Source organism: Loxodonta africana, chromosome 13 (assembly GCF_030014295.1).
Source record: "Loxodonta africana isolate mLoxAfr1 chromosome 13, mLoxAfr1.hap2, whole genome shotgun sequence".
Lineage (NCBI taxonomy): Eukaryota > Metazoa > Chordata > Mammalia > Proboscidea > Elephantidae > Loxodonta > Loxodonta africana.
The window spans coordinates 29,490,861-29,515,483 of NC_087354.1; the positions used below are offsets into that span (position 1 = coordinate 29,490,861).

Sequence of the window (24,623 nt, forward strand, 5' to 3'; positions counted from 1 at the left end):
CAAATGTTTCCCTACACCCTAAAGGGGTTCTGCCCCTTCGCTAGTTCCTCACCTCCCCAGTGTGCACACAAGCACACACACGCACACAGGTGCATGCACACACCTATCTACAAATACATGGGAGAGCCTGAGCTCAATTTTCCAGCTCCTGGATCTATCACTACACCTTGCGCCCAGTGTTTCCCCCCACGTAATGCTCATCTGATGAATTTATCCTCACCCATGAGAGAAGAATAAAAGTGTTTCCCAAACCAGACACCTCTCACCTTTCCAGCAGCGTCTCCATCCTCTCTTTCTCTCGCCATCATTATTCTTTGGGGCCTCGTTATCTTTTGGGAGATAGTCAGAATCATTTAATTAACACTCTGGCCTCATCTTGGAAATAACCAAATGTGGCTATTGAAATTATTTACCGTCCAGATGTATCTCCTGCAGAAAAATAACTTTACTAATATTAAGAAGTTGGTCATAGTTGTGAAAAACATGTAAAGCCCAGGATGTGCTTTTTTGTTTGTTTCATGTATGTGAAGAATACCATAGAGAAGGTCTAACAAATTCAACTATTGACTTGTAGAAACAAGATTTAATATCACTGCCAGTGGAAAGCCACCCTGTGACAATCGATGAGACAGGAAAAAACAGACACAAAGATGTTTAGTTGTTGTTTTAACTTACAGGGGGCGAGTTGATGAGTCTTAAGTGTGGCATAGTGAGAAATGCTCTGAACTCAAGTCAGAGACCTGTCTTCTAATCCCGGCTTTGTGACAGCAGGCAAGTCAAGACTCCATTTTTCTCGTCTGCAAAATGGGGCGATACCATCGCTCAGGGTTGCTGGGGAGATGAAATGAGAGAAGTGACTAGGCCAGCCCCTGACTCGGAGGTTGGATGCTCAGAAATGTCTCCACTCTCCTGGAACCTTAGGGTCCCCATCATGTGCTGAGTTAAATTGGTATTTCTCAGCCATGGGATTAAGTCTCCCCAGAATGCCACCCCATTTGCCTTTCTGACGCATTGCCCACTACTTCTTTCTGGTATAAGTGAAGTTGTATCATATGCACATTTAACTTATGCAAAGTCAACTCTGTACATCAAAAAAGAGAAAAAGAGGCAAGCACCCTTCTGCTCGTGCTGGCCCTTCTGCCTGTCTCCCCACTCAGAGGAGCACAAGCCCCCAAGCGGGAGAGCTGGGAGCCTCATGTCCCCTCTGGCACTGCCAGTGCCTCTGTGCCCCTCCTTCTGCAACAGGGAGCATCTTGCTGCAGCCTCGCATTTAAAGGGGTGTGTGTGTGTTGTTTGTCTCACAACACAGCCCATAGCCTCAAGCCACTAATGTCAGATAGCGCTAAGCTGAAATTCTAGCCATCCGCCCAGCCCTGGAGGAGAGCTGCCTGGGCTCCACTCAGCAAGCAAGAGACAGTGTGTACCTTCCAGGGCTTCGAACCCAGTTCTAAATGGTTCAGTCATGACTGACAGAAACAAGGCGGGGCTTTGAACCAATTCCAGTGGCTCAGTCATGGCCGGCAGAAACAACCGCAGTGGACACATTGCGTAGCAACCAAATCTCTCTTTTTTTTTTTTATTGTGCTTTAAGTGAAAGTTTACAAATCAAGTCAGTCTCTCATACAAAAATTTATATACACTTTGCTATGTACTCCTTAGGAAATCCTGGTTTTATGTACTCCTAGTTACTCCCCCCCGCCCCGAGAGACAGCACACTCCTCCTCTCCAGCCTGTATTTCCCTTGTCCATTCAACCAGCTACTGTCCCCCTCTGCCTTCTCATCTCCAGACAGGAGCTGCCCACATAGTCTCATATGTCTACTTGAGCCAAGAAGCTCACTCCTCACCAGTATCATTTCTGTCTTATAGTCCAGTCCAGTCCCTGTGTGAAGAGTTGGCTTTGGGAATGGTTCCAGACTTGGGCCAACAGAAGGTCCGGGGACCAGCAACCACATCTCTTGCTTGTTGGCTTTTGTCTCGAGTCTGAAATAGGCAGCAGTGCCCCACTTGAAGAAGGTGGCTGACCACACCACTGTGAATGTGTTGTTCTCCACAGTCCTGCCCATGATCTAATCTCCTGCATCAGCCTGTTTATAGGCAGGGGGGTACTGAAAATGAATTCTTGCTATTTTTGTGTTAACATTACAATATTTAATTATTACCCTGATATTCTTTCTAGTATACAGTAGAGTTGCAAAATATGCACATTTAACTTATGCAGATTGAACTCTATACATCAAGAAAGAGAAGAAGAGACAAGCACTGTTTTGCTCTGCCTCTTCTGCCTATCTGCCCACTCAGAGGAGCATGAGCCCAATGCTGGAGATTGAATTTTTGGCAGGACTCTGGCAAGTGACACACATTCAAAGCCATGTGGTCCTCCACCATCTTTGAGCAGGGCACCACTGCCTGTTTCCGACTTGGGTCAAAAGCCCAAAAGATTTGGTTGCTATGCAATGCTAACACTGCCCTTGTTTCCACCTGCCATGACTGAACTGCTTGGAACCAGTTTGAAGTCCTGCCTTGTTTCCATCAGCCATGACTGAACCATTTAGAACCTGTTTGAAGCTCTGGTTCCTTCCCGAGGGATGTGCAGTGGGTAATCTGACCACAGTCACATTTCACCTTTTAGCTTGAGACCCAAGCTATGGTGAGACACAACCCTACTATACTAAGAGACAGAATGAGCCTGAGGAGAAAAGAGCAGAAATTAAAATGGGATAACGGGGTCATTCTCAAATGATTCCCGTTGGCTGTCACTGTACTTACTGAAGCCCTGAACTCAGATCTTAGTGCTTTTCCTTCCTCCTGTTTATTGCCAGCTCTGGCTTCGGAAGCGCTCATTCACTAGGTCCTATCATTAACCAGATCTATGTGAGAAATAATTACCCGGTTCTCTTTTTTGCTGAAAAGCCCCTGGTTGGTGATAGCCTTGAAAATAGCCAGCACTAGAATATATGCATACGCTAAGTTGATATACTTTTAAAGCTAGAGGCTGGCCATTGACTATTTAAGGTCTGCTAAGCACCATTTGGAAACCCTGGTGCTGTAGTGGTTAAGTGCTATGGCTCCTAACCAAAAGGTCTGCAGTTCCAATCTACTTGGCACTCCTTGGAAACCCTATGGAGCAGTTCTACTCTGTCCTATAGGATTGCAATGAGTCAGAATCAACTTGGCAGCAAAGGGTTTGGTTTTTTTGTTTTTGTTTTTGTTTTTTTGGTTAAGCCCCATTTACACTGATTCTAGGTAATGTAACATTTTAAAAGGACGACTAATAGACTGTAGGTGTGTCTGGAATGAAGGGATCGATTTTTCATCGTGTTTATTTTATAATCCAAATAAGCACTAGATGTTAGTGGTCAAGAAGACCTCAGTTGAGAAGAGCTTACACCAGTACTACTCAAACTATTTCAGAACATAGAAAAAGATGTGATACGTCCAAATTCATTCTATGAAGCCAGCATAACCCTGATACCAAAACCAGGCAAAGACCTCACAAAAAAAGAAAATTACAGACAAATATCTCTCATGAATATAGATGCAAAAATTCTCAGCAAAATTCTAACCAATATAATTCAGCATCATATCAAAAAAATAATATATGACAACCAAGTAGGGTTCATACCAGGTATGCAAGGGTGGTTCAACATTAGAAAATCAATCAACATAATCCACCACATAAACAAAAGAATCACATGATCATTTCAATCAATGCACAAAAGGCATTCAACGAAGTCCAACACCCATTCCTGAAAAAACTCTCAATAAAACACATATAGAAGGGAAATTCCTCCACATAATAAAGGGCTTCTATATAAAACCAACAATCAACATCATTCTTAAAGGAGAGAGGCTGAAAACATTCCCCTTGAGAACAGGAACAAGACAAGAATGTCCTTTATCACCACTCCTACTTAAAATTGTGCTGGAAGTCCTAGCTAGAGCAGTAGGGCAAGAAAAAGAAATAAAGGGCATCCAAATTGGTAATGAAGAAGTAAAACTGTCCCTATTTGTGGATGAAATGATACCATACATAGAAAACCCAAAAGACTCCATGAGAAAACTATTGGAACTAATGGAAAGATTCAGCAGAGTAGCAGGATACAAGATAAACATACAAAAATCAGTTGGATTCCTGTACACCAATCAAAAGAACAATGAAAAGGATATCAGGAAAACAATACCATTTATAATAGCCCCTTAAAGAAATAAAATACTTAGGAATAAATCTAACCAGGGATGTAAAAGACCTATACAAAGAAGACTACCAAACACCACTGCAAGAAACCAAAAGAGATCTACATAGATGGAAAAACATACCATGCTCATGGATAGGTAGACTCAACATTGTGAAAATGACAATTCTACCCAAAGCAATTTACAAATACAATGCAATCCTGATCCAAATACCAACAACATTCTTTAAAGAGATGGAAAAACTAATCACTAACTTTATATGGAAAGGGAAGACGCCCCAGATAAGTAAAGCAGTATTGAAGAAGAATAAAGTGAGAGAAGTCAAGAAGAATAAAGTAGGAGGACTCGCACTACCTGATCTCAGAACCTGCTATACAACTACAGTAGTCAAAACAGTCTGGTACTGGTACAATGACAGATACATTGACCAATGGAACAGAAATGGGAACCCAGATGAAAATCCAACTACCTATGGTCACCTGATCGTTGACAAGGGCCAAAGTCCACCAAAAGAGGAAAAGACAGTCTTTTTAACAAATGGTGCTGGCAAAACTGAATGTCTGTCTGCAAAGAAAAGTGAAACAGGACCCATACCTCACACCATACACAAAAACGAATGAAGACCATAGAAGAAAAAATAGGATCAATGCTAGAGGCCCTAATACATGGCATTAACAGGATACAAACCATAACCAACAACACACACTCCAGAAGATAAGCTAGATGACTGGGATCTTCTAAAAATTAAACACTTATGCTCATCAAAAGACTTCACCAAAAGAGTAAAAAGAGAACCTACAGACTGGGAAAAAAATTTTGTCTATGACAAATCCAACAAAGGTCCAATCTCTAAAATCTACAGGAAAATCTAGCACCTCTACAACAAAAAGACAAATCATCCAATTAGAAGATGGGCAAAGGAAATGATCAGAAACTTCACTAAAGAAGTGGCTAACAGACACATAAGGAAATGGTCACAATCACTACCGATTACAGAAATTCAAATCAAAGCCTCAGTGAGATACCATCTCACCCCAGCATTACTGGCACAAATCAAAAAAAAACAGAAAAATAACAAATGTAGGAGGGGCTGCAAGGTGATTGGAACTCTTAAGCACTGCTGGTGGGAATGCAAAATGATACAACCATTTTGGAAAACGATATGAAGCTTTCTTAGAAAGCTAAATATTGAAATATTATATGATTCCTCCTAGGAATATATCCTAGAGAAATGAGAGTTGTCACACGAATAGACACGTGCACACCCATGTTCATAAGATGGAAACAACCTAGATGCCCATCAACAGATGAATGGATACACCAACTATGGTACATACACACAATGGAGTACTATGCAGCAATAAAGAAAAATGATGAATCTGTGAAGCATTTCACAGCATGGATGAATCTGGAGGGCATTATGCTAAGTGAAATAAGTCAATCACAAAAGGACAAATATCGTATGAGACCATTACTAAAAAAATTCATGAAAAGGTTTACACACAAGAAAAAATAATCTTTGATGGTTGTGAGGGAGGGGAGAGGTGAGGATGGAAAAACACTAAATAGACCATAGGTAAGTGGTAACTTTGGTGAAGGGTAAGACAGTACACAATGCTAGGGAAGCCAGCAAAACTTGTCCAAGGCAAGGTTATGGAAGCTCCAGAGATACATCCAAACCTCTGAGGGACCTAATTGCTGGGCTAAGGGCTGTAGGGACCATGGTCTCCAGGAACATCTAGCTCAGTTGGCATATCACAATTGATAAAGAAAATGTTCTACGTTCTACTTTGGTGAGTAGCGCCTGGGGTGGGGGAGCGTCTTAAAAGCCTGTGAGCGGCCATCTAAGATACTGTACTGGTCTCATCCCTTTGGGAGCAAGGGAGAATAAAGAAAACTAAAGATACAAAGGAAAGATTAGTCCAAAGGAGGAATAGACCACAACTACCATGGCCTTCACCAGACTGAGTCCAGTATAACTAGATGGTACCTGACTACCACCACTGACTATTCTAACAGAGATCACAATACAGCGTCCTGGACAGAACTGGAGAAAAGTGTAGAACAAAATTCTAACTCACAAAAAAAGACCAGACTTACTGGCCTGACAAAGACTGGAGAAACCCTGAGAATATGGCCCCTGGACACCCTTTTAGCTTAGTAATGAAGTCACTCCTGAGGTTCACCCTTCAGCCAAAGATTAGACAGGCCCATAAAACAAAAGGAGCCTAAAGGGGCACATCAGCCCAGGGGCAAGGACTAGAAGGCAGGAGGGAACAGGAAGGCTGATAATAGGGAACCCAAGGCCGAGAAGGGAGAGTGTTGAAATGTCGTGGGGTTGTTAACCAGTGTCACAAAACATAATGAGAGGCTAGTTTGTTCTGTAAACCTTCACCTAAAGTTCAATTAAAAAAAATAGAAGACCTCAGTTGAAGTCTCTTTTGCCATTATTTAGCACTATGACTACGGCCAACCCATTAACTCAGGGTCTTCGCTGTAAAATTCCATTGCCAACATCTGCTCTTTTCACAAAATTGTCATCAAAGGCAAATGGGATCAAATACAAAAAGGACTTTGAAAAACTGTGAAGTTCTATAGATAAATAAAGTGACAGTTTATTGATCATGCTTTGTGTTCAAAAAGGTTCCTGGGTGACACAAATGGTTTGTGATTGACTACTAACCTAAGGGTTGGCAGTTCAAAGCCACCCAGTGGCCTGGTGACGTGCTTCTGTAAGATTATATCCAAGGAAACCCTGTGGAGCAGTTCTACTTTGTAACATATGATGTTGCCATGAGTCAGAATCAGCTGGACTGCAGTGGGTTTGAGTATTTTTTTGTTTGTGTTCAAAGAAAACCCATTCCAAACCCATTGCCATCAAGTCTATTCCAACTCATAGTGACACTGTAGGACAGAGTAGAACTGCCCCATAGGGTTTCCAAGGAGTGGCTGGTGGATTCAAACTGCTGATCTTTTAGTTAGCAACCAGACACCAGGGCCATGTGTTCAAACCAAACCAAAAACCAAACCCAGTGCCGTTGAGTCGATTCCAACTCATAGTGACCCTATAGGACAGAGTAGAACCGCCCCATAGAGTTTCCAAGGAGCACCTGGCGGATTCAAACTGCTGGCCCTTTGGTTAGCAGCCATAGCACTTAACCACTACGCTACCAGGGTTTCCATTTGTTCAAAGAAGAAGGTAAATAAAGTCATAATGATAGACCCATGCTTATTACCTCAAACACCCCTAACATCCTTTGTTAAAGGTCCTGTGAGAATATCCTCATCTGTCTTAAGTCACTAAGGGAGAGGCCCAGGTTTTCACTTCAGAGGATATTTCTCAGCTACTGTGAGCCTTTGCCTTAGTACTTATCTCATTCTTCCAGATAATCTAAGTATGGTAACTATCCCCTCCCATTCCTTCTTTCTCTGAAATCATGAGCCCTAATATTTCTTTGAGGAACCCTGGTGGGTCAGTGGTTAAGCACTCAGTTGCTACCTGAAAGATGGGCAGTTTGAACCCACCAGCTGTTCTACAGGAGAAAGGTGTGGCAGTCTGCTTCCCTAAAGATTACAGCCTTGGAAACCCTATGGGGTAGTTCTACTCTGTCCTACAGGGTCACTATGAGTCGGAATATACTTGAAAGTGATGAGGTTAGTATTTTCTTGTTATGGAGGAAAAGTAAGACTACTCAGTCGGTCACAGGGTACCTCCGCAAGCAGCCTGCCAGTGTCTCCCCTCATAGCCCCAGAGCTGACCTTATATTGGAATCTTGCCCCACTCACTTCCTTACTTTTCAGCTTCTAGTATCTCCTTTGTTGATCTCAAGTCCCTTATCTCAGAGTAGGCGAGAGGGAGAAACCTGTAGGAATAGAATGCAAGATGGTATTCTAACCACCTGAACTCCCATTGGGAAAAGTTCAGGAGAGTTTGAACCCAAGCACATTTTGAATACAAATATTTTTATCAGAGTTACTCTAACATGAATGGGTTTTCTTTGACAGAATATTTTCTGGAACAAATTCTATTCAGCCAGTTTGATTCCATGATGACTTTCTAATACGATACAGTTAAATTTTATCTTCTTTAAGTTTGTTTTCAATTTAAATTTGACTGCAAAGCTTGGGTTCCGTGATCAACTGTTTCATCCATATGATATGGTACTACTGACCATAGCTTCTGCTATAGAGTGTTCTCATGTGGTTATTATTTCTACCAAATCCAATTCTTTAGGTCAAATTTTGCAGATTGAAATGTTTTCATGAAGACTGGATTCTTCTGGCGATTTTTAGACAAAACTAAATTATACTGCATACAGTTTTAACTGTTGCCAATTTTATTTTGAGTTGATTCTTTCTACCAGTAGCCATTGTGAAATGAATAAAAGACTGATAGTACATACTAACCAGTTATTTTATTTTAAAAAAAAAGAAGTGGTTAATGTCAGAGGTAGAGATGCAGATAGAGATGGAAGAGTGAGAGGAAATGGCCGAGATTCAAAACGATGGGGCCAAGCAATGGGTTCAAAACATGCTGCTTTAATACCAGTAAAGATCGTTGACTAGTAGTCTTAAAAACTCTACTTTACCAGGTATTGCCTTTAAAAAAAACAAAGTCTTTGGTGTATTCAGATTTGCTTTTCAGAAAGATGGGTATATGAAGAGAAACACTTGAGCAAGTAGGTCTCCTGTTTCTGACCTACGTTGCGTTATAGGTGAGGCAGATGCCCATGAGTAAGTATATTTGAGAAGTAGGTGAAATACTAAGAGTTGGGACCAGGGTTGGGGACAGAGATAGGGAGAAGGGGGAGACTTTGGAAGAACTAGATGGGAACAATATGGTTTGATGGGGTATTTGGATTTCAGGGGCACTAAAGAAGCTTCTTTAATCAAAGACAAGTGTAGCGCAAAACCTTGAAGAAGACATTTGTCACTTTTTGGCTGCCCAGCATGCATTCTTCTTTTCTATGGGCACACAAATTTCCCTTTGGGAATGATCTCTCCTGTTGCATACAGATAATAAATGAAGGTGTCCTGCCCACTCAACTCTGAAATTCAAGGCATCCTTTCTTCTCACTGCCATGGAGCAGCCAAGGGACAGGCACTGCTCTGGACATGGCCCTCCTCCTGGGACGTTGACTCTTGAGAGGGGGAGGTGGTGGTGATGGCAGTCGCTTGGAGCACATCCCTGGAGTGGACCCCTGGAATCTTTTCTGGATTCTGCCCTCTTCGGAAGAGCCCTGATGGTGCTAACTGAAAGGTCAGTGGTTCGAACCGACCAGCAGCTCCACAGGAGAAAGATGTGGCAGTCCGTTCCCATAAAGATTTCAGCCTTGGAAATCCTATGGGACATAGGGTTGCTATAAGCCAGCATCGACTTGGTGGGAATGGGTTTGGCCCTCTTTTCAAACCTGATTCTCCAGCGTCCCATCTGTTTATTGAGCACCCCAGCATCCTGCTAATACATTCTCATCTTAAGTTAGCTAGAGTTGGGTTTTGTTACCAAAGCACCCTGTCTGATACAAACCTTAAATGCCAAGGAGTAGCTGCTGATGGATGTTCAATCCACTGGTTAGAAAGGATTTGCGCTGGGGGCTGCAGGAGCTCAAACTCAGACAACATATCCTAAACACCGACTGTGTGCCCAGCCCTGTGCTAATTTGGTAGAGAGGTAGCAGAAAGAATCAAAGGGAATAACAGCTAAGTCTAGGTTAATAGCCATAAAGTGATTTCATCTACAACCAAGGGACTCAGGGTCCTATAAGGGAGAATTGGCCACCCACTGATTTAGGGCAAAAATGAACATTAGTCAACTCTCCAAGAGACCGGCAACCTTCTGTCCTTGGTGATGTGAACTCCATCTTCCCAAAGGCAGTGTGTATGTCAATGGGAACGGCATAGGGGGTGTCCAGGTTTTCCCTTGAGGTCTTTCCCTTTGGGCAATTCTGTTAGTAAAGCCAGATGGTGGTTATAGATAGGTTCAGAAGACAAGGACAGGCTAATGTCTGTATGTTGCTTTGGTCTAGCTTGTTTCTTAGTTAACAAGTGTTTATTAGCCACTGGCCACAGCACAACATTGGACAAAACACCATATAAATTATTAAGGAAGCGGAAGACATCATCCCTGCTTTCAGGGAGTTAGTTAGGAATAAAACATGCCCAGATGCTTCAACTCAAAGAATATATACCAAAAAAAAAAAAACCATACCTGTTGCCATCGAGACGATTCGGAATCATAGCGACCCTGTAGTACAGAGCAGAACTGCCACATAGGGTTTCCAAAGCTGTACATCTTTGTGGAAGCAGACCACCACTTGGTTCTCCTGTGGAACAGCTGGGGGGTTTGAACCTCTGACCTTTCAGTTAGCCACTGCACTACTAGGGCTTGCTGTCTCTCTCTTTCCTTCTCCCTACCCTCCTCTCGCTCCACACACACACACACGCACACACACACACAAGTGCGTGCAAATTGGTGTAGTGAAAACTGAGTATTTTGTAAACATGAAGAAAGCTATAAAGTTTTACTGTAGAACGTAAATACCTGAATAGTGGACAGATACACCATGTTTTTTGATGGGATAAGTCAATATTGTGAAGACGTCAGTTCTCCCCAGTTAATATGTAAGTTTCTAATCAAAAACCTAAAATTTTCATGGAAATAAATGAGCTAATTCTGCAGTTCATCTGGAAAATAAAATCCTCAAAAACTGCTAAGAAAATTCTTGAAAAGATGGTAAAGGGGGCCTATACTACTGGCTCTCAAAGTATTCCCTTAAGCTGTAATAGCAGTATCATATTGATGCAGGAATAGACAAATAGATGGATGAACCAGGATAGAGAATATAGAAACAAATCTAAATATGTAATTGGGAATTTGGTATATATTAAAGATAACAGTTGAAATCAGTAGGGGAAGGAGGGGTCATTTAAAAATGGTGCAAAGGTCAACTAATCTGTTAGAAGAAAAAACGAATTAGATCTTTACTTCATGTTGTTAACAAAAATAAATGGACTTGAGGGTCATACATGTTTAAAAACTATAGGAGTAATAGAAAATAATTGGAAAATATTTTTACAATTGAGTGTTAGAGTAGCTCTTCTTAAGACAAATTACAAAGCACAAAAGCTTTCATAGAAAAAACAAATTTCACCGCAAAATATAAACTTTATGTGAGAGAAAAGGTAGTTAAAATATACCATAAACTGGGACAAAACATTTGCAACATGCACTAGATAATGGATTAATGTAAATGTAGGGGTTATAAAATAATACTGGTAAATTAATAGGATAAAGATACACAACATAATAGAAAAATGCATATGAACAGATGCTAATTCACAGAAGAGCAATACAATTGGCTAATAAACATATGAATTAGAGAAATGCAGATTCGAATAAGAAACTTTTTTTCTTAACCATAGATTGGATCAACCTTAGGAAATACAAGTTAAAATGAGATACCCTTTTTTTGTTTGCTTGTTTGCTTACTTTATCAGAGTGGCCAAAATGTAAAGATTGATAATGTTGATGAAGGTGAGGAAAACAGGTACTTTTATGTATTATTGGTGGGAATGGGAATTGGTCCATCTTTTTTGGAAGTCAATTTGACAGTACCTATAAAATTTTAAGAGGGCAGTGGTAGAATTTTTGCCCTTCCACACTGGAGACCTTAGTTTGACTCCTGGCCAGCGTGCCTCAGCCACACCACCACACGTCTGTCAGCAGAGGCTTGTGTGTTGCTATAATGCTGAATAGGTTTCAGCAGAGCTTCCAGACTCAGACTAGGAGAAAAGGCCTGGCGATCTACTTCCAAAAATCAATCAGTGAAAACCCTATGGATCCCGGCACTCTGATCTGCAGCCAATCATGGGAATGGTGCAGGACTGGGCAGCATTTTGTTCCATTGTGCGTGGGGTCCTCATGAGTTGAGAGCTGACTAGGCAGCAGCCAACCACAACAGCAACATAAAGTTTTAAACGCACACAGCTCTCAGTTCCGTTTCTCATACTTTAGGCCTCTCTGTATGGCCTCTCACCATTGGGTAGCCTCGTAAGCTTCTTTACAGTGTGGTGCCAGGTTTCCAAGGAGGTGAAAAAGAGACTTCCAGGTCTCTTCGGGGCCAGGCCCAGATCGCGCCCAGTAGAACTTCCACCACGTTCTGTCATCCCAAAGAGGTCACAGGCCAGCCTAGATTCAAGGGAGAGAGTGTAGCTCCTGACGGGAAGAATGGCTTAGACTTATTTATTAGCAGCTATATTAAAAAAAAAAAAAAAAAAAAAAAATTTTTTTTTTTTTTTTTTTATATTTTCAGACACACACGTAGGTAGTGAGAGTAAAACATATTCCTCCATGTAGGATCTCTTAAGTGTTTATGTTTTATATAAATTTCACAATATTCTATTGTTATTCCACATTTCCTCCCTGACTTAGACAATGTGAATAGTCTGTTTGTTTTTTAAGTTCTTTCTTGTGGTCTGTGGTTGAGTTACGTGAACAAACAAAAACACACAGTAAAACCCCACCATAACACAGAAAGTAGAGTTCAAAAACTCAATTTTGTAAACCCTGGTGTTGTATTATTGTGAACTTTTTAAAAACAGTGTTTCATCAGTGGGTGGTATTGTGAAACTTCAAAGACTGAAATTTTCACTGTGAGTGGTTGATCTTACGCTGAACTGAGAGAATTCCAGGTGATCCTGAAGCGATTGCTTACCCACACACAAACCCAAGAATTTTATCCTACCCCGGTTTGAGAATGGGGAATACGATTAGGTGGGCTTATGTGTTATAGTCAACAAATTCACATTGTTTTAGGCACTGGACTACTAACTAAAAGGTTCGCTGTGAAGTAAGGCCTGGCAGTCTGCTTCCAAAAAGTCACAGCCTTGAAAACCATACGGAGCAGTTCTACTCTGCACACGTGGGGTCGCCATCAGTCAGAATTGACTTGATGGCTACTAAGAACATTTTTTAAATATATATATATTTGTCTTTTTAGATTTAGTGGGTCATTTCAGCAAGTCTTCTCTAAGTACTTAATGTGTGTCATGTGCCCTTGGGAGAGACACAAAGGTGAACGAGCCCTGACTCCTGTACTGGGGGATGAGAGGAGAGCTTGACATGACCCTTTAAAGTACTGTAATCAAGCCACCTGGATGTTAGGATGAGCTGTGCACAGAGGGAGTTATATTTCCAGACAAACTACCACATATGCCCAGAGAAGGGGCAACAACCAGATTAGAAGTGAGACTTGAAGGACACGTAGTAGCTGGTCAGGAGAAAAATTGGGTATGAAAGGAGAGGGGAGCTGTTATGGGTTGAATTGTATCCTCCAGAAATGTATGTCAACTTGGCTATGCCATGATTCCCTATATTGAGTTGTTGTCTACCATTTTGTGATCTGATGTGATTATCCTATGTACTGTAAATCCTAACCTCTGTGATCTTAATGAGGCAGGATCAGAGGCAGTTATGTTAATGAGGCAGGACTCCATCTACAGGATTCGGTTGTATCTTGAGTCAATCTCTTTTGAGATATAAGAGAGGATCAAGCAGAGAGGAGAGGGACCTTGCATTACCAAGAAAGCAGAGCTGGGGATGGAGCGTTGGACCCAGGGCCCTGGCACTGAGAAGCTCCTAGACAAGGGGAAGATGATAACAAGCACTTTACCCCAGAGGTGACAGAGAGAGAAAGCCTTCCCCTGGAGCTGGCTCCCAGAATTCAGACTTCTAGCAACCTAGACTGTAAAAGAATAAATTCCCATTTGTTAAAGCCATCCACTTGTGGTATTTCTCTTCTAGCAGCACTAGATAACTAAGACAAAAGCATTCCAGGCCAGGCCTTTGAACCGGTTCTTTCTGGTTCGAACCCCTGCTGAGAATTTGCCTTTTCACAGCAGATATACTGAATCAGAATCTACATTTTACCAAGATCCCCCAGGGAATCATGTATAAATCATGTTCTAGGCAGAAGAAACAGATTAAGCAAACAGGACAAAAATAGCTCAGCACAAGGTGTGCCTGTTTGGGGTGGAGTTGGCAGGTGATTCAGGTTCCTTGAGTTTAGAAAGAAAAAGGTAATTGGACCCCCGGGTATGGCAGGCCTCCTAGGCCAAGCTAGAGACCAGGAGATGGAGGGCTATGGCCCGGTTTGTGTGATTAGATTATCCCTCTGTTAGCTACAGGTAGACAGTAGAGTAGGTGAGAGCAAGACTAGAGGCCAGAAGGCCACCTGGGGGCTGTTGCCAAGATTCAGAGAGGACGATGCGACCTTGAACCAGGAGCATGCCATTGGGATGATCACATGTGTCACATCATCACATGGGACATCTATGAATAGCCAAAAGGAAACTTTATTTTATTCTTAGCCATATTGTGTAAGATCATACTGTATTCTCTGCAAGATCAGAAGTCATATGAAATCTACCCATTCTTCTAACATTTTTAACCTTAGCATATTTCTGTTTTTAATCTGTATCTAACAGAACTCTCTTCTAACTTTCCTTCAGGAGCTATCAGGAGTTTGGTTTCTTGGATCCCTCTCCTCCCCCAATGCACAATTTGTTGTCCAACTTGGTAGTCTGAAACCCTTTATAAATTCTGTATCTAAATCTTACATGGTATCTGAATGACCAATTGACATTTTTATGTCATAGTCTTGCTTTTTATTACTGTCATAGTCGACTTGTCTCGTAAATGCCTTCGTCTGCTTTCCAAATGCCACGCCTTCTGCACTGATATTCGCATCTGTGGTGCTTTGCTGGCAGTGACTTCGAGCCCTTTACTTCTCTCTCTCCTCCCTACCCTGCAAAGAGGAAGCTTGTCTGGGGACTGGCTTACTTAGATGGTAGCTTCATTTCTCTTAAATTTGTATAGATTTAATGAATTATAAACTAAGCCAAATAAAACCAGAAAAGAGTAAACCTGGCTTAATTTAAGAAGGGCTTCTGGAATCAGCTGGTTTTAAGAAAAATGAGTCCACAAATAGTTTAAGGTAATCTATTAATAGAACACTCACCACTGTGATATAATACAGAGGAAGGACTGATACCATTGCCCGTTTTGGATTATGCAGCTCTCATCTATGTAGGACACAAGTCCTGGCCAGCCGTCAAGGTTGGGCTAAAAGCCACCTCAAAGAAACCAAAAGCAACTTCAGCCAATGAGATCATCTTGTACTGTGCTGGTGAAGGATTATCATTTGTTAATTGTAATTTGGAGCACCTTGTTTTCACAGGCATGCACTAGTAGGTGATTTTTTTCATTTTCCTATCAAGGACAAGAGTCACTGTGTGTTTTCACAAAGGACAGTTGTTATGGAGGCATCATGCCTCACCTGGGCTAACAAGCCTTTACCCTTCATTAATCCAGCAAATATATTTACAGCGCTCTGCCCTTTCAGCACATTCTCTGGGGTGGACAATGGGGCCCCCACCCCGAGACACTCCAAAGGTTCTTCGAGCCATTTGCAGCCCTTCCTAGTATAACTGTGAGCAGCAGGATTTTTGGCTAATGGAGTAGCCTGTTACAGCTGTGGCCTGTCTTGTGAGGGGAAGGGAAAGAAGTGAACATTTAGTGAGCGTGGGTGCTGTGCAAGCTATTTTATATACATCAGCTCATTTGATAATGAGGCTAACCCTGCCAAGTAGAATGTGTTCAAAAGGTATAAATGCTTTCTTTTTAATCTATATTATGTAAATAACCAGTGTTGAATTACTTAACACTCTTAAGTTTGGAATCCTCACCATATAAGCATGCCCTGGTTGATTTCTAAACTTGATCTGATGCAGGCTGTATTAATAAATAGGGGGAGGGGGTAAATCATGACATAGATGGAAGGTTAAAAAAAAATTATCCCATATTTATACTCCTTGTGGTTGAGTTCTGTCAAGTCAATTCCAACTATAGTCATCCTACATTTATACTTAGTGTACAGAATTTGTCAGAAAAAAAAACTCAATTAAAGACTTTTGCTCAAAGGTTTTGCAGAGCAACATTCAAGGACTATGGAGAAAAGTGATTTTTCTCTCCTTCTTTCTTAGATACATTCCACCGTTGATCTGGGGGAAAAGTGGACACATCCAGACAGCCTTGTATGGGAAAATGGGAAGGGTGAGGTCACCACACCCATATGGACAACGGAAATTCATCACCATGGCTGATGGAGCGACTTCTACCTTCGACCTCTTTGAGCCCTTGGCGGAGCACTGCGTTGGAGGTGAGCTAGTTTAGGGTATGTGTTTGGGCCAGCACTCAGAGAAGGAGGACTGGCCGAGGAGGGAACACAGTATAAATGCATGTGCCACCAGCTCTGTACACTGCATCCCAGGGCTGTTAGGAAATCAGCTGAGATTCGTCACTTGGGAGCAACCTGCAGGGATTAGCTCTGCTTGAAAGGCATCTTGTAAAGCTCTTAAGATTGCAGTGCTGAGTGCAATTATTTTAATCTTCTTGATGTAAGGAGACAAGGGAGCACTTAGAGTCCAGGCCCTCCCAGGCTTTTGTGGTTGACAGCAACAGAAGCCAAGACTGTTCTCAGTGCTTTATATATACTGTTATCTCATTTAATCCTCACACCAACCCCATGAGATAGATGCTACTGTCATCTCCACTTGACTGACGATGAAGCTGAAGCTTAGCCAGACAGTGGAGGTTGGTTTTATTGGTTGGTTAACAGTGGGTAACAAAGGCTGTAAGGAATGCTCACCTTAGGTTTCCATGGATCAAAAAATGCATTAAGGTCATATTTGTCATGCAAGGATCTGGAACATCTACTTCTCAGAAACAATAGCTCTGGTTTCCATTGCTCCTGGATTTTGGCATTCCCATTTACCTATTGCCATTGAGCTGATTCTGACTCATAGTAGCCCTACAGGACAGAGTAGAACTATCCCATAGGGCTTCTAAGGCTGTAATTCAGAAGCAGATTACCACATCTTTCTCCCACAGAGCGGCTGGTAGGTTCAAACCTCCAACCTTCTGGCTAGCAGCTGAGTGTGTAACCACTGCGCCACCAGGACTCCTTAACTTACACAATAAACACTCATTAGAAAATGCTAGATAATGAAGACTTTTGAGGAACTGGAGTTAGAGGACAGCATTCTTTTTATGTCTGTTCTTCCAGAAGAGAGCATGTCTTCTGAATTCTGTAGTATTCAGAGATACCTGGTTTTTCATAAGAGCTCAGTAAATATGTACAGATAAATTCCAGTAAACATATTATAACTCTCAGTTATTTAAAGTAACTAAAACTGCTAAGTAGCTGGTGATGAAGGTTTAATTTATGTTCCCTCTGCCTGGGATGCTCTTCCCCAGATCTTCACATGGCTGCCTTCTTGTTATTCAGGCCTCAGCTCAGCTGTCACCTCCTCAGAGGAACCATCCCTGACTCCCTTACCTTGTGTTTGCTTCCCAGTAAACCCATTACGCCATCCAGCTTTATTTCTTCGTGCTAACTATTGCTCTTTAAACCTCTTTGTATAATTGTTTATTATCCATCTACCAGAATGTAAAAATTCCCAGAGTCCAGGAAAAGGCTCCCAATAAACAGTCACAGAAGGAATAGATTTAGAGTTTGGAAGTTCCATACTGTGTTTGTAAATCTTGTACCTGCTCTTTCAAATATTTATTTCTCTAATATACCCAGTGTCTTAGTTATCTAGTGCTGCTACTACAGAAATACCACAAGTGGATGGCTTTAACAAGCAGAAGTTTTTTTTCTTTCAGTTTGCTTGTTGTTGTTGTTAGGTGCCCTCAAGTCGGTTCTGACTCATAGCGAACCTACGTACAACAGAACAAAACACTGCCTTGTCCTGCACTGTCCTCACAATTGTTGTTATGCTTGAGCCCATTGTTGCAGCCACTCTGTCAGTCCATTTCCTTGAGGGTCTTCCTCTCTTTTGTTGACCCTCTACTCCACCAAGCATGATGTCCTTCTCCAGGAACTGGTCCCTCCTGTTAACATGTCCAAAGTATGTGAGACAAAGTCTGGCTATCCTCCCTTCTAAGGAGCATTCTGACTAGTTCTTCCAAGACAGATTTGTTCATTCTTCTGGCAGTCCATGGTATATTCAGTGTTCTTCACCAGCATGATAATTCAAAGGCTCAAAGGCATCGATTCTTCTTTGGTCTTCCTTATTCGTTGTCCAGCTTTCACATGCATATGAGGGGATTGAAAACACCAGGGCTTGGGTCAGGCATACCTTAGTCGTTAAAGTGACATCTTTGTTTTTTTAACACTTTAAAGAGATCTTTTGCAGGAGTTAGAAGTCTGAATTGAGAATGCTGGCTCTAGGGAAGGGCTTTCTCTCTCGGCTTTGGAGGAAGGTCGTTATCTCTTCAGCTTCCGTTTCCTAGTTTCTTGGAGATCTCCATGTGGCTTGGCACCTATCTTCCCCTCCCTTGACTTACTTAATCTGCTCCTTTTATACTTTGTAGAGATTGACTCAAAACACACTGTACATTAATCCTGCCTCATTAACATAACAAAGAAACTGATTCCCAAATGGGATTATAACCACAGGCATAGAGGATAGGATTTACAACACGAATTTTGGGAGGACTCAGTTAATCCATAACACTCCTTAATTTTTTTTTTTTTCTCTTATTTTGAATGCTTTTACTTCTTCTACAATTAAAACACAAAATTTAATTTGGCCATCTCCCTTCTCGGAAATAGGACCAAGGTGGGAAATTGGAAAAGATCAAAACTTTGGTTCTCTGTTGTACTTGCTCCTGTCTTTCTCTTGTACCCACCCACCCCTTCCCCACCTCTGACACTGACCTAACCTATACTGCAGGAAGGATAAATGAAGATGGCTCCGGGGAAGGCAGTTTTTTCTTTAAAAAAAAAAAAAAAATTATTGAGGCCCTAGTATGTGCCAGGCACAACGGTAGATACTGGGATGAATATTGACAGTACAAACAAAACCTCTTGGCTCATGGGGCTTACATTCCAGCGGTCAGTGTACCCAAGCCACCATGACAGGTTTTCCTACAAGGGTTGTGGTTCCTTCACCTCTTGGAAGCCCTGGAATTGTGTGTGTGTGCGCGCACGCGGGCGTGCATTAGGTGAAAATTTACGAAACAAATTAGACTGCCATTCAATAGTTTGTACATAAAGTGTTTCATGGCCTTGATTTCATTACCCACAATGTGTCAGCACTCTCCTCATTTCCGCCCTGGGTTCCCCATTTCCTTTCGTTCTGATTTTCTACCCCTTCCTGCCTTCTTATCTTTGCTTTGGAGCAAATGTTGTCCTTTTGATCTCATATAATTGATTGTTCAAAGGAGCACATTTCTCTTGGGTATTGTTGTTTATTTTTGGGGCCTGTATATTGTTTGGCTGAAATATGGTCTCCAGGAGTGGCGTCAGTTCCAGGTCAGAAGGGTGTCTTAGGGCCATAGTCTCATGGGTTCCTTCAGTCTCTGCCAGACCAGTAGGTCTAGTCTTTTTTTGTGAATTTAATTTTTTGTTCTACATTTTCCTCCTGTTCTGTACAGGAGGGAAGGCACTATTTACATTCTAGATGCACTGAGAAATGCAGCCCTTTTTTCCCTTTTACTTTTTTTTTTCCTGACTACAAAAGAATTAAGTACTCATTTTAGAAAATTTGGAAAATACAGTAACATTTAAAGAAGAAAACAAGAATCACCCATCATACCACCATCCAACATACCATTGTTAACATTCTCTTTTGTTTTCTTCCAGTTCTATGCATCGTTTGTCTAAAATTTGAATTACTACGTACACTATCGTAAATTTTCTTATGTTTTTAAAAGTCTAAAAGTCTTCAGAATCATAATTGTAATGATTGCTTAATATTCTCTGATATGGTCATACCATAATTTAACCATTCTTCTATTGATGGGTGGGGTCCTTGGGTGGTGGTGCAGTTAATGTGCTCAGCTGCTAACTGAAAGGTTAGAGGTTTGAGTCCACCCAGAGACACCTCAGTAGAAAGGCTTGGTAATCTACTTCCCAAAAATCAGCAATTGAAAACCCTATGTAGCACAGCTCTACTCTGATACTCATGGGGTTGCCATGACTTGAAGTCTACTCAATGGCAGCTGGTTGGTTATTGTTTACATTTTTGTCCTATAAATAATTTTATGATAAGCATCCCCAATCATAAAATTTTAGGCAAGATTTCAAGAATTGGAATTACTTGTCAAAGTTTATAAACTTGTAAAGGCTCTTTATGCAAATTGTAACGTTGCTTACTAACTCACATATCCTTACCAGCAGTAAGCATTTTTTCATTGTTTTTATCTTAACTTTTGGAAGGAAAATTAATGATCAGATTTAATAACCTAAATGCTACTTTTCTTCTAAAGAAAAATATGAGTTCATATTTTTGAATAGTATAATCCACACACTTGGTAGAAAATTCAAAAGGCACTAAATAATATACAGTGAAAGTGTAAGTCTTTCTCCCACCTCTGTTCCACACCCAAGGCCCTTCCCCACTGGTACTGACTCTTAAATTTCTTGTGTATCTTTCCACAGCTAGTGGATGCATTTATAAACCGGTTGTTGTTACTTGCTGTCAAGTTGATTCCCACTCATGGCAACCCGCAGTGTTTCAGAGTAGAAATGCTCCATAGGGTTTTCTTCGTTATGATCTTTTTCTGAAATTTTTATTGTGCTTTAAATGAAAGTTTACAAATCAAGTCAGTCTCTCATACAAAAATTTATATACACCTAGCTATATGCTCCTAATTGCTCTCCTCCTAATGAGTCAGCCCACTCCTTCCCTCCACTCTCTCTTTTTGTGTCCATTCCGCCAGCTTTTGACCCCCTCTCATCTCTTCTCCAGATAGGAGATGCCAACATAGTCTTAAGTGCCTGCTTGATCCAAGAAGCTCGTTCTTCACCAGCATCTTTTTCTATCCCATTGTTCAGTCCAATCCCTGTCTGAAGAGTTGGCTTTGGGAGTGGTTCCTGTCCTGGGCTAACAGAAAGTCTGAGGGCCATGACCACCAGGGTCCTTCTAGTCTCAGTCAGACCATTAAGTCTGGTCTTTTGTATGAGAATTTGGGGTCTACATCCCACTATTCTCCTGCTCTCTCAGGGGTTCTCTGTTGTGTTCCCTGTCAGGGCAGTCACGGGTTGTAGCCAGGCACTATCTAGTTCTTCTGGTGTCAGGCTATGTAGTGTCTGGTTTATGTGGCCCTTTCTGTCTCTTGGGCTCGAAATTACCTTGTGTTCTTGCTGTTCTTCATTCTCCTTTGGTCCAGATGGGTTGAGACCAATTGATGCACCTTAGATGGCCACTTGCGAGTGTTTAAGACCCCAGATGCCGCTCTCCAAAGTATCCTTTTGCAACTAACTTCACTCAGCATAATGCCTTCCAGATTCCTCCATGTTATGAAATGTTTCACAAATTTATCACTGTTCTTTATCAATGCGTAGTATTCCATTGTGTGAATATACCATAATTTATTTATCCATTCATCCATTGGTGGGCATCTTGGTTGCTTCCATCTTTTTGCTCTTGTAAATAGTGCTGCAATAACACCGGTGTGCGTATATCTGTTTGTGTAAAGGCTCTCATTTCTCTAGGATATATTCCGAGGAGTGGGATTGCTGGATCGTATGGTAGTTCTATTTCTAGCTTTTTAAGGAAGCGGTAAATCAATTTCCAAAGTGGTTGTACCATTTGACATTCCCACCAGCAGTGTGTAAGTGCTCCAATCTCTCCACAACCTCCCCAACATTTATTTTGTGTTTTTTGGATTAATGCCAGCCTTGTTGGAGTGAGATGAAATCTCATTGTAGTTTTGATCTGCATTTCTCTAATGGCTAATGGTCGTGAACATTTCCTCATGTATCTGTTAGCTACCTGAATGTCTTCTTTAGCGAAGTGTCTGTTCATATCTTTTGCCCATTTTTTAATTGGGTTATTTGTCTTTTTGCAGTTGAGTTTTTGCAGTATCATGTAGATTTTAGAGATCAGGCGCTGATCAGAAATGTCATAGCTAAAAACTCTTTCCCAGTCTGTAGGTGGTCTTTTTACTTTTTTGGTGAAGTCTTTGGATGAGCGTAGGTGTTTGACTTTGTTATGATCTTAATGAAAACAGATCATCAGGCCTTTTCTTCTGAGGCACCACTGGTTGGGTTCAAACTGTCAAGCTTGAGGTCAGCAGTTGACCGCAGTTTGTGCTGCCTAGGGACCTTATTTATAAAAGCTAGATATCTTTTTCCCTGCACATAAATGGTAGCATGTCATAATTCTTCCACACTTTGCTTTTTTTTTTTCCACTTAATATATGTTGAAGAGCTTGCCATACCGTTTTTTTGTTTTTGTTTTCTAATTTTATTGTTGCTGTTGAGAATATAAAAGCAAAACAGACACCAATTCAACAATTTCTACATGTACAATTCCATGACATTGATTACATTCTTTGAGTTGTGCAACCATCCTTACCCTCCTTTTGTGAGTTGTTCCTCCCCCATTGACATATACTTGCTGCCCGCTAAATCTCCTGCCTAATCTTTTGTGTTGCTGTTGTCAGTTTGATCCCATATGGATAGATCTTAAAAGACTACAATGCTCAAGGCAAACATTTTTTACTAGTTAAACTAGACAATTGTTTGGTTTTAAGAACTCTTCGGGGGATATTTTTGGTTTAAGGTTTGAAGATTATCTCAGGGCATTAGTTTCAGGGATTCATCTACCCTCCATGGCTCTGGAAAGTATGGAGTCCATGAGAATTTGAAATTCTGTTCTACATTTTCCCCCTTTTAATCAGGATTTTTCTACAGAAACTTTAATCAAACTGTTCAGTAATGGTAGCTGAGCACCATCCAGTTCTTGTGGTCTCATAGCAAAGGTGGCAGTTGTTTGTGGAGGCAATTAGGCACACATTCCATACCCTCCTCCTACTCTTCTTCTTCTTCCTCTGTTGCTTCAGGCAAATAGAGACCAACTGTTGTGCCTTGGGTGGCTGCATGTAAGATTTTAAGACTCCAGGCGCTAGGCATGTCAGTTTATGTAAAGATGTCTCATTATTTTTAAGGACTACATGAGAGTTCATCATTTGGGTATGCAATAATTTCCTTGCATAGCCAGATGCCTCTTTCTGGACATTTAGGTTGTGTTCAATCTTTTGCCGTTACAATCTGTACTGGAAAATACTAAACACAAGTATATCTGTAGGATATCTGCATATCTGTGCAAGTGTATCTGTAGGATAAATACCTGAAAGTAAAATTGCTATGCAAAAGGATCTGTGCAAAAACTACTTTTCCTTTTTTTCACACTCATAACATTCACTCAGCAAGCATTTAGCACCAGTTACGTGTCAGACAGGAGTTCCTAGGTAGAGGTTGGAGTCCACCCATAGGTACCTTGAAAGAAAGGCCTGGCAATCTACTTCCCAAAAATCAGCCTCTGAAAACCCTATAGAACATAATTCTACTCCGGCACACACGGGGTCACCATGAGTGGGAGTTGACAGCAACTGGATATGTGTCAAACAGTGCTAGGAGCTAAGGACACAAAGAAGTATCTTTTCCACTTGCCCTATAGGAAAAGGCTAGAAATCCTTAACTAATCGCAGGTTGAAATACTGCAGACCAGTGCTTCTCAAAGTGTAGTCCGCAGCCCAGTGCTGGTCTGTGAATCATTTGTTATGTTTGTAATGAGACAAGAACAGAAATTGAGGGTAACATTGGGAAACTTGTATAGCAATTCAACAAAGTAATTTTATGTCTGTTGAATCTAATAATAAAAATATTGAGGCTTATACCTTTTTTCATTTATTTTTTTAGTAGTTTTTATTGTGTTCGTCAAAAGTATCTGTCCATGATGGATCTGAAATGATGGTTTGAAAATGATGTTTGATAAGACAACTCCAGCTAGAAGGGAAACATAGTGTTTCCCAGAGAATTAAGTAGAAAAATATACCTTAAGTTCCCTCCTACCATTTTCTAAGTCAGTGAAGTGTAATTGTGTCCGTTATCATGTCTCCATTTATTGGATTCATTGGGATCTCTTTCTCCACCCTATAGATGATGTCACCATGGTCATCTGCCCTGGAATTGCCAATCACAGTGAGAAGCAGTACATCCGCACCTTCGTCGACTATGCCCAGAAAAATGGCTATCGGTGCGCTGTGCTGAACCACCTGGGTGCCCTGCCCAACATTGAACTGACCTCGCCACGCATGTTCACCTACGGTAAGCACAGGGCACGGCCAAGTGAGTGAAGTCCCTCCTTTTTCTGGTTCTTACTGCAAGTGCACTGCTACTTCTGCTTCTGTCCCTGGTCTACAAGAGTGAGCAGGGACAAGTGGGGCAGGAAAGATGGCAGGGCATACGCTATGACAGCAGCCCACCCGCATTGGGTATTTATGATTCCAGGCCTCACATCAGCCTTTCCATCTCGTAGAGGCAGAAACTGAAGCTCACGGGATAAAGTATT

At 41.4% G+C, this 24,623-nt stretch overlaps 1 protein-coding gene across 4 annotated transcripts in view; it reads left to right on the forward strand.

The window, feature by feature from the left end:
* ABHD2 (abhydrolase domain containing 2, acylglycerol lipase) overlaps window positions 1-24,623 on the forward strand; it is a 126,874-nt gene that overhangs the window by 59,975 nt on the left and 42,276 nt on the right. For all 4 annotated transcript variants that reach the window (XM_023553037.2, XM_003413894.4, XM_023553038.2 and 1 more), the window contains 2 exons: window positions 16,239-16,414; window positions 24,212-24,379. In XM_023553037.2, coding sequence (XP_023408805.1) covers window positions 16,239-16,414; window positions 24,212-24,379 — 344 coding nt within the window. The remainder of the gene's footprint in view (window positions 1-16,238; window positions 16,415-24,211; window positions 24,380-24,623) is intronic.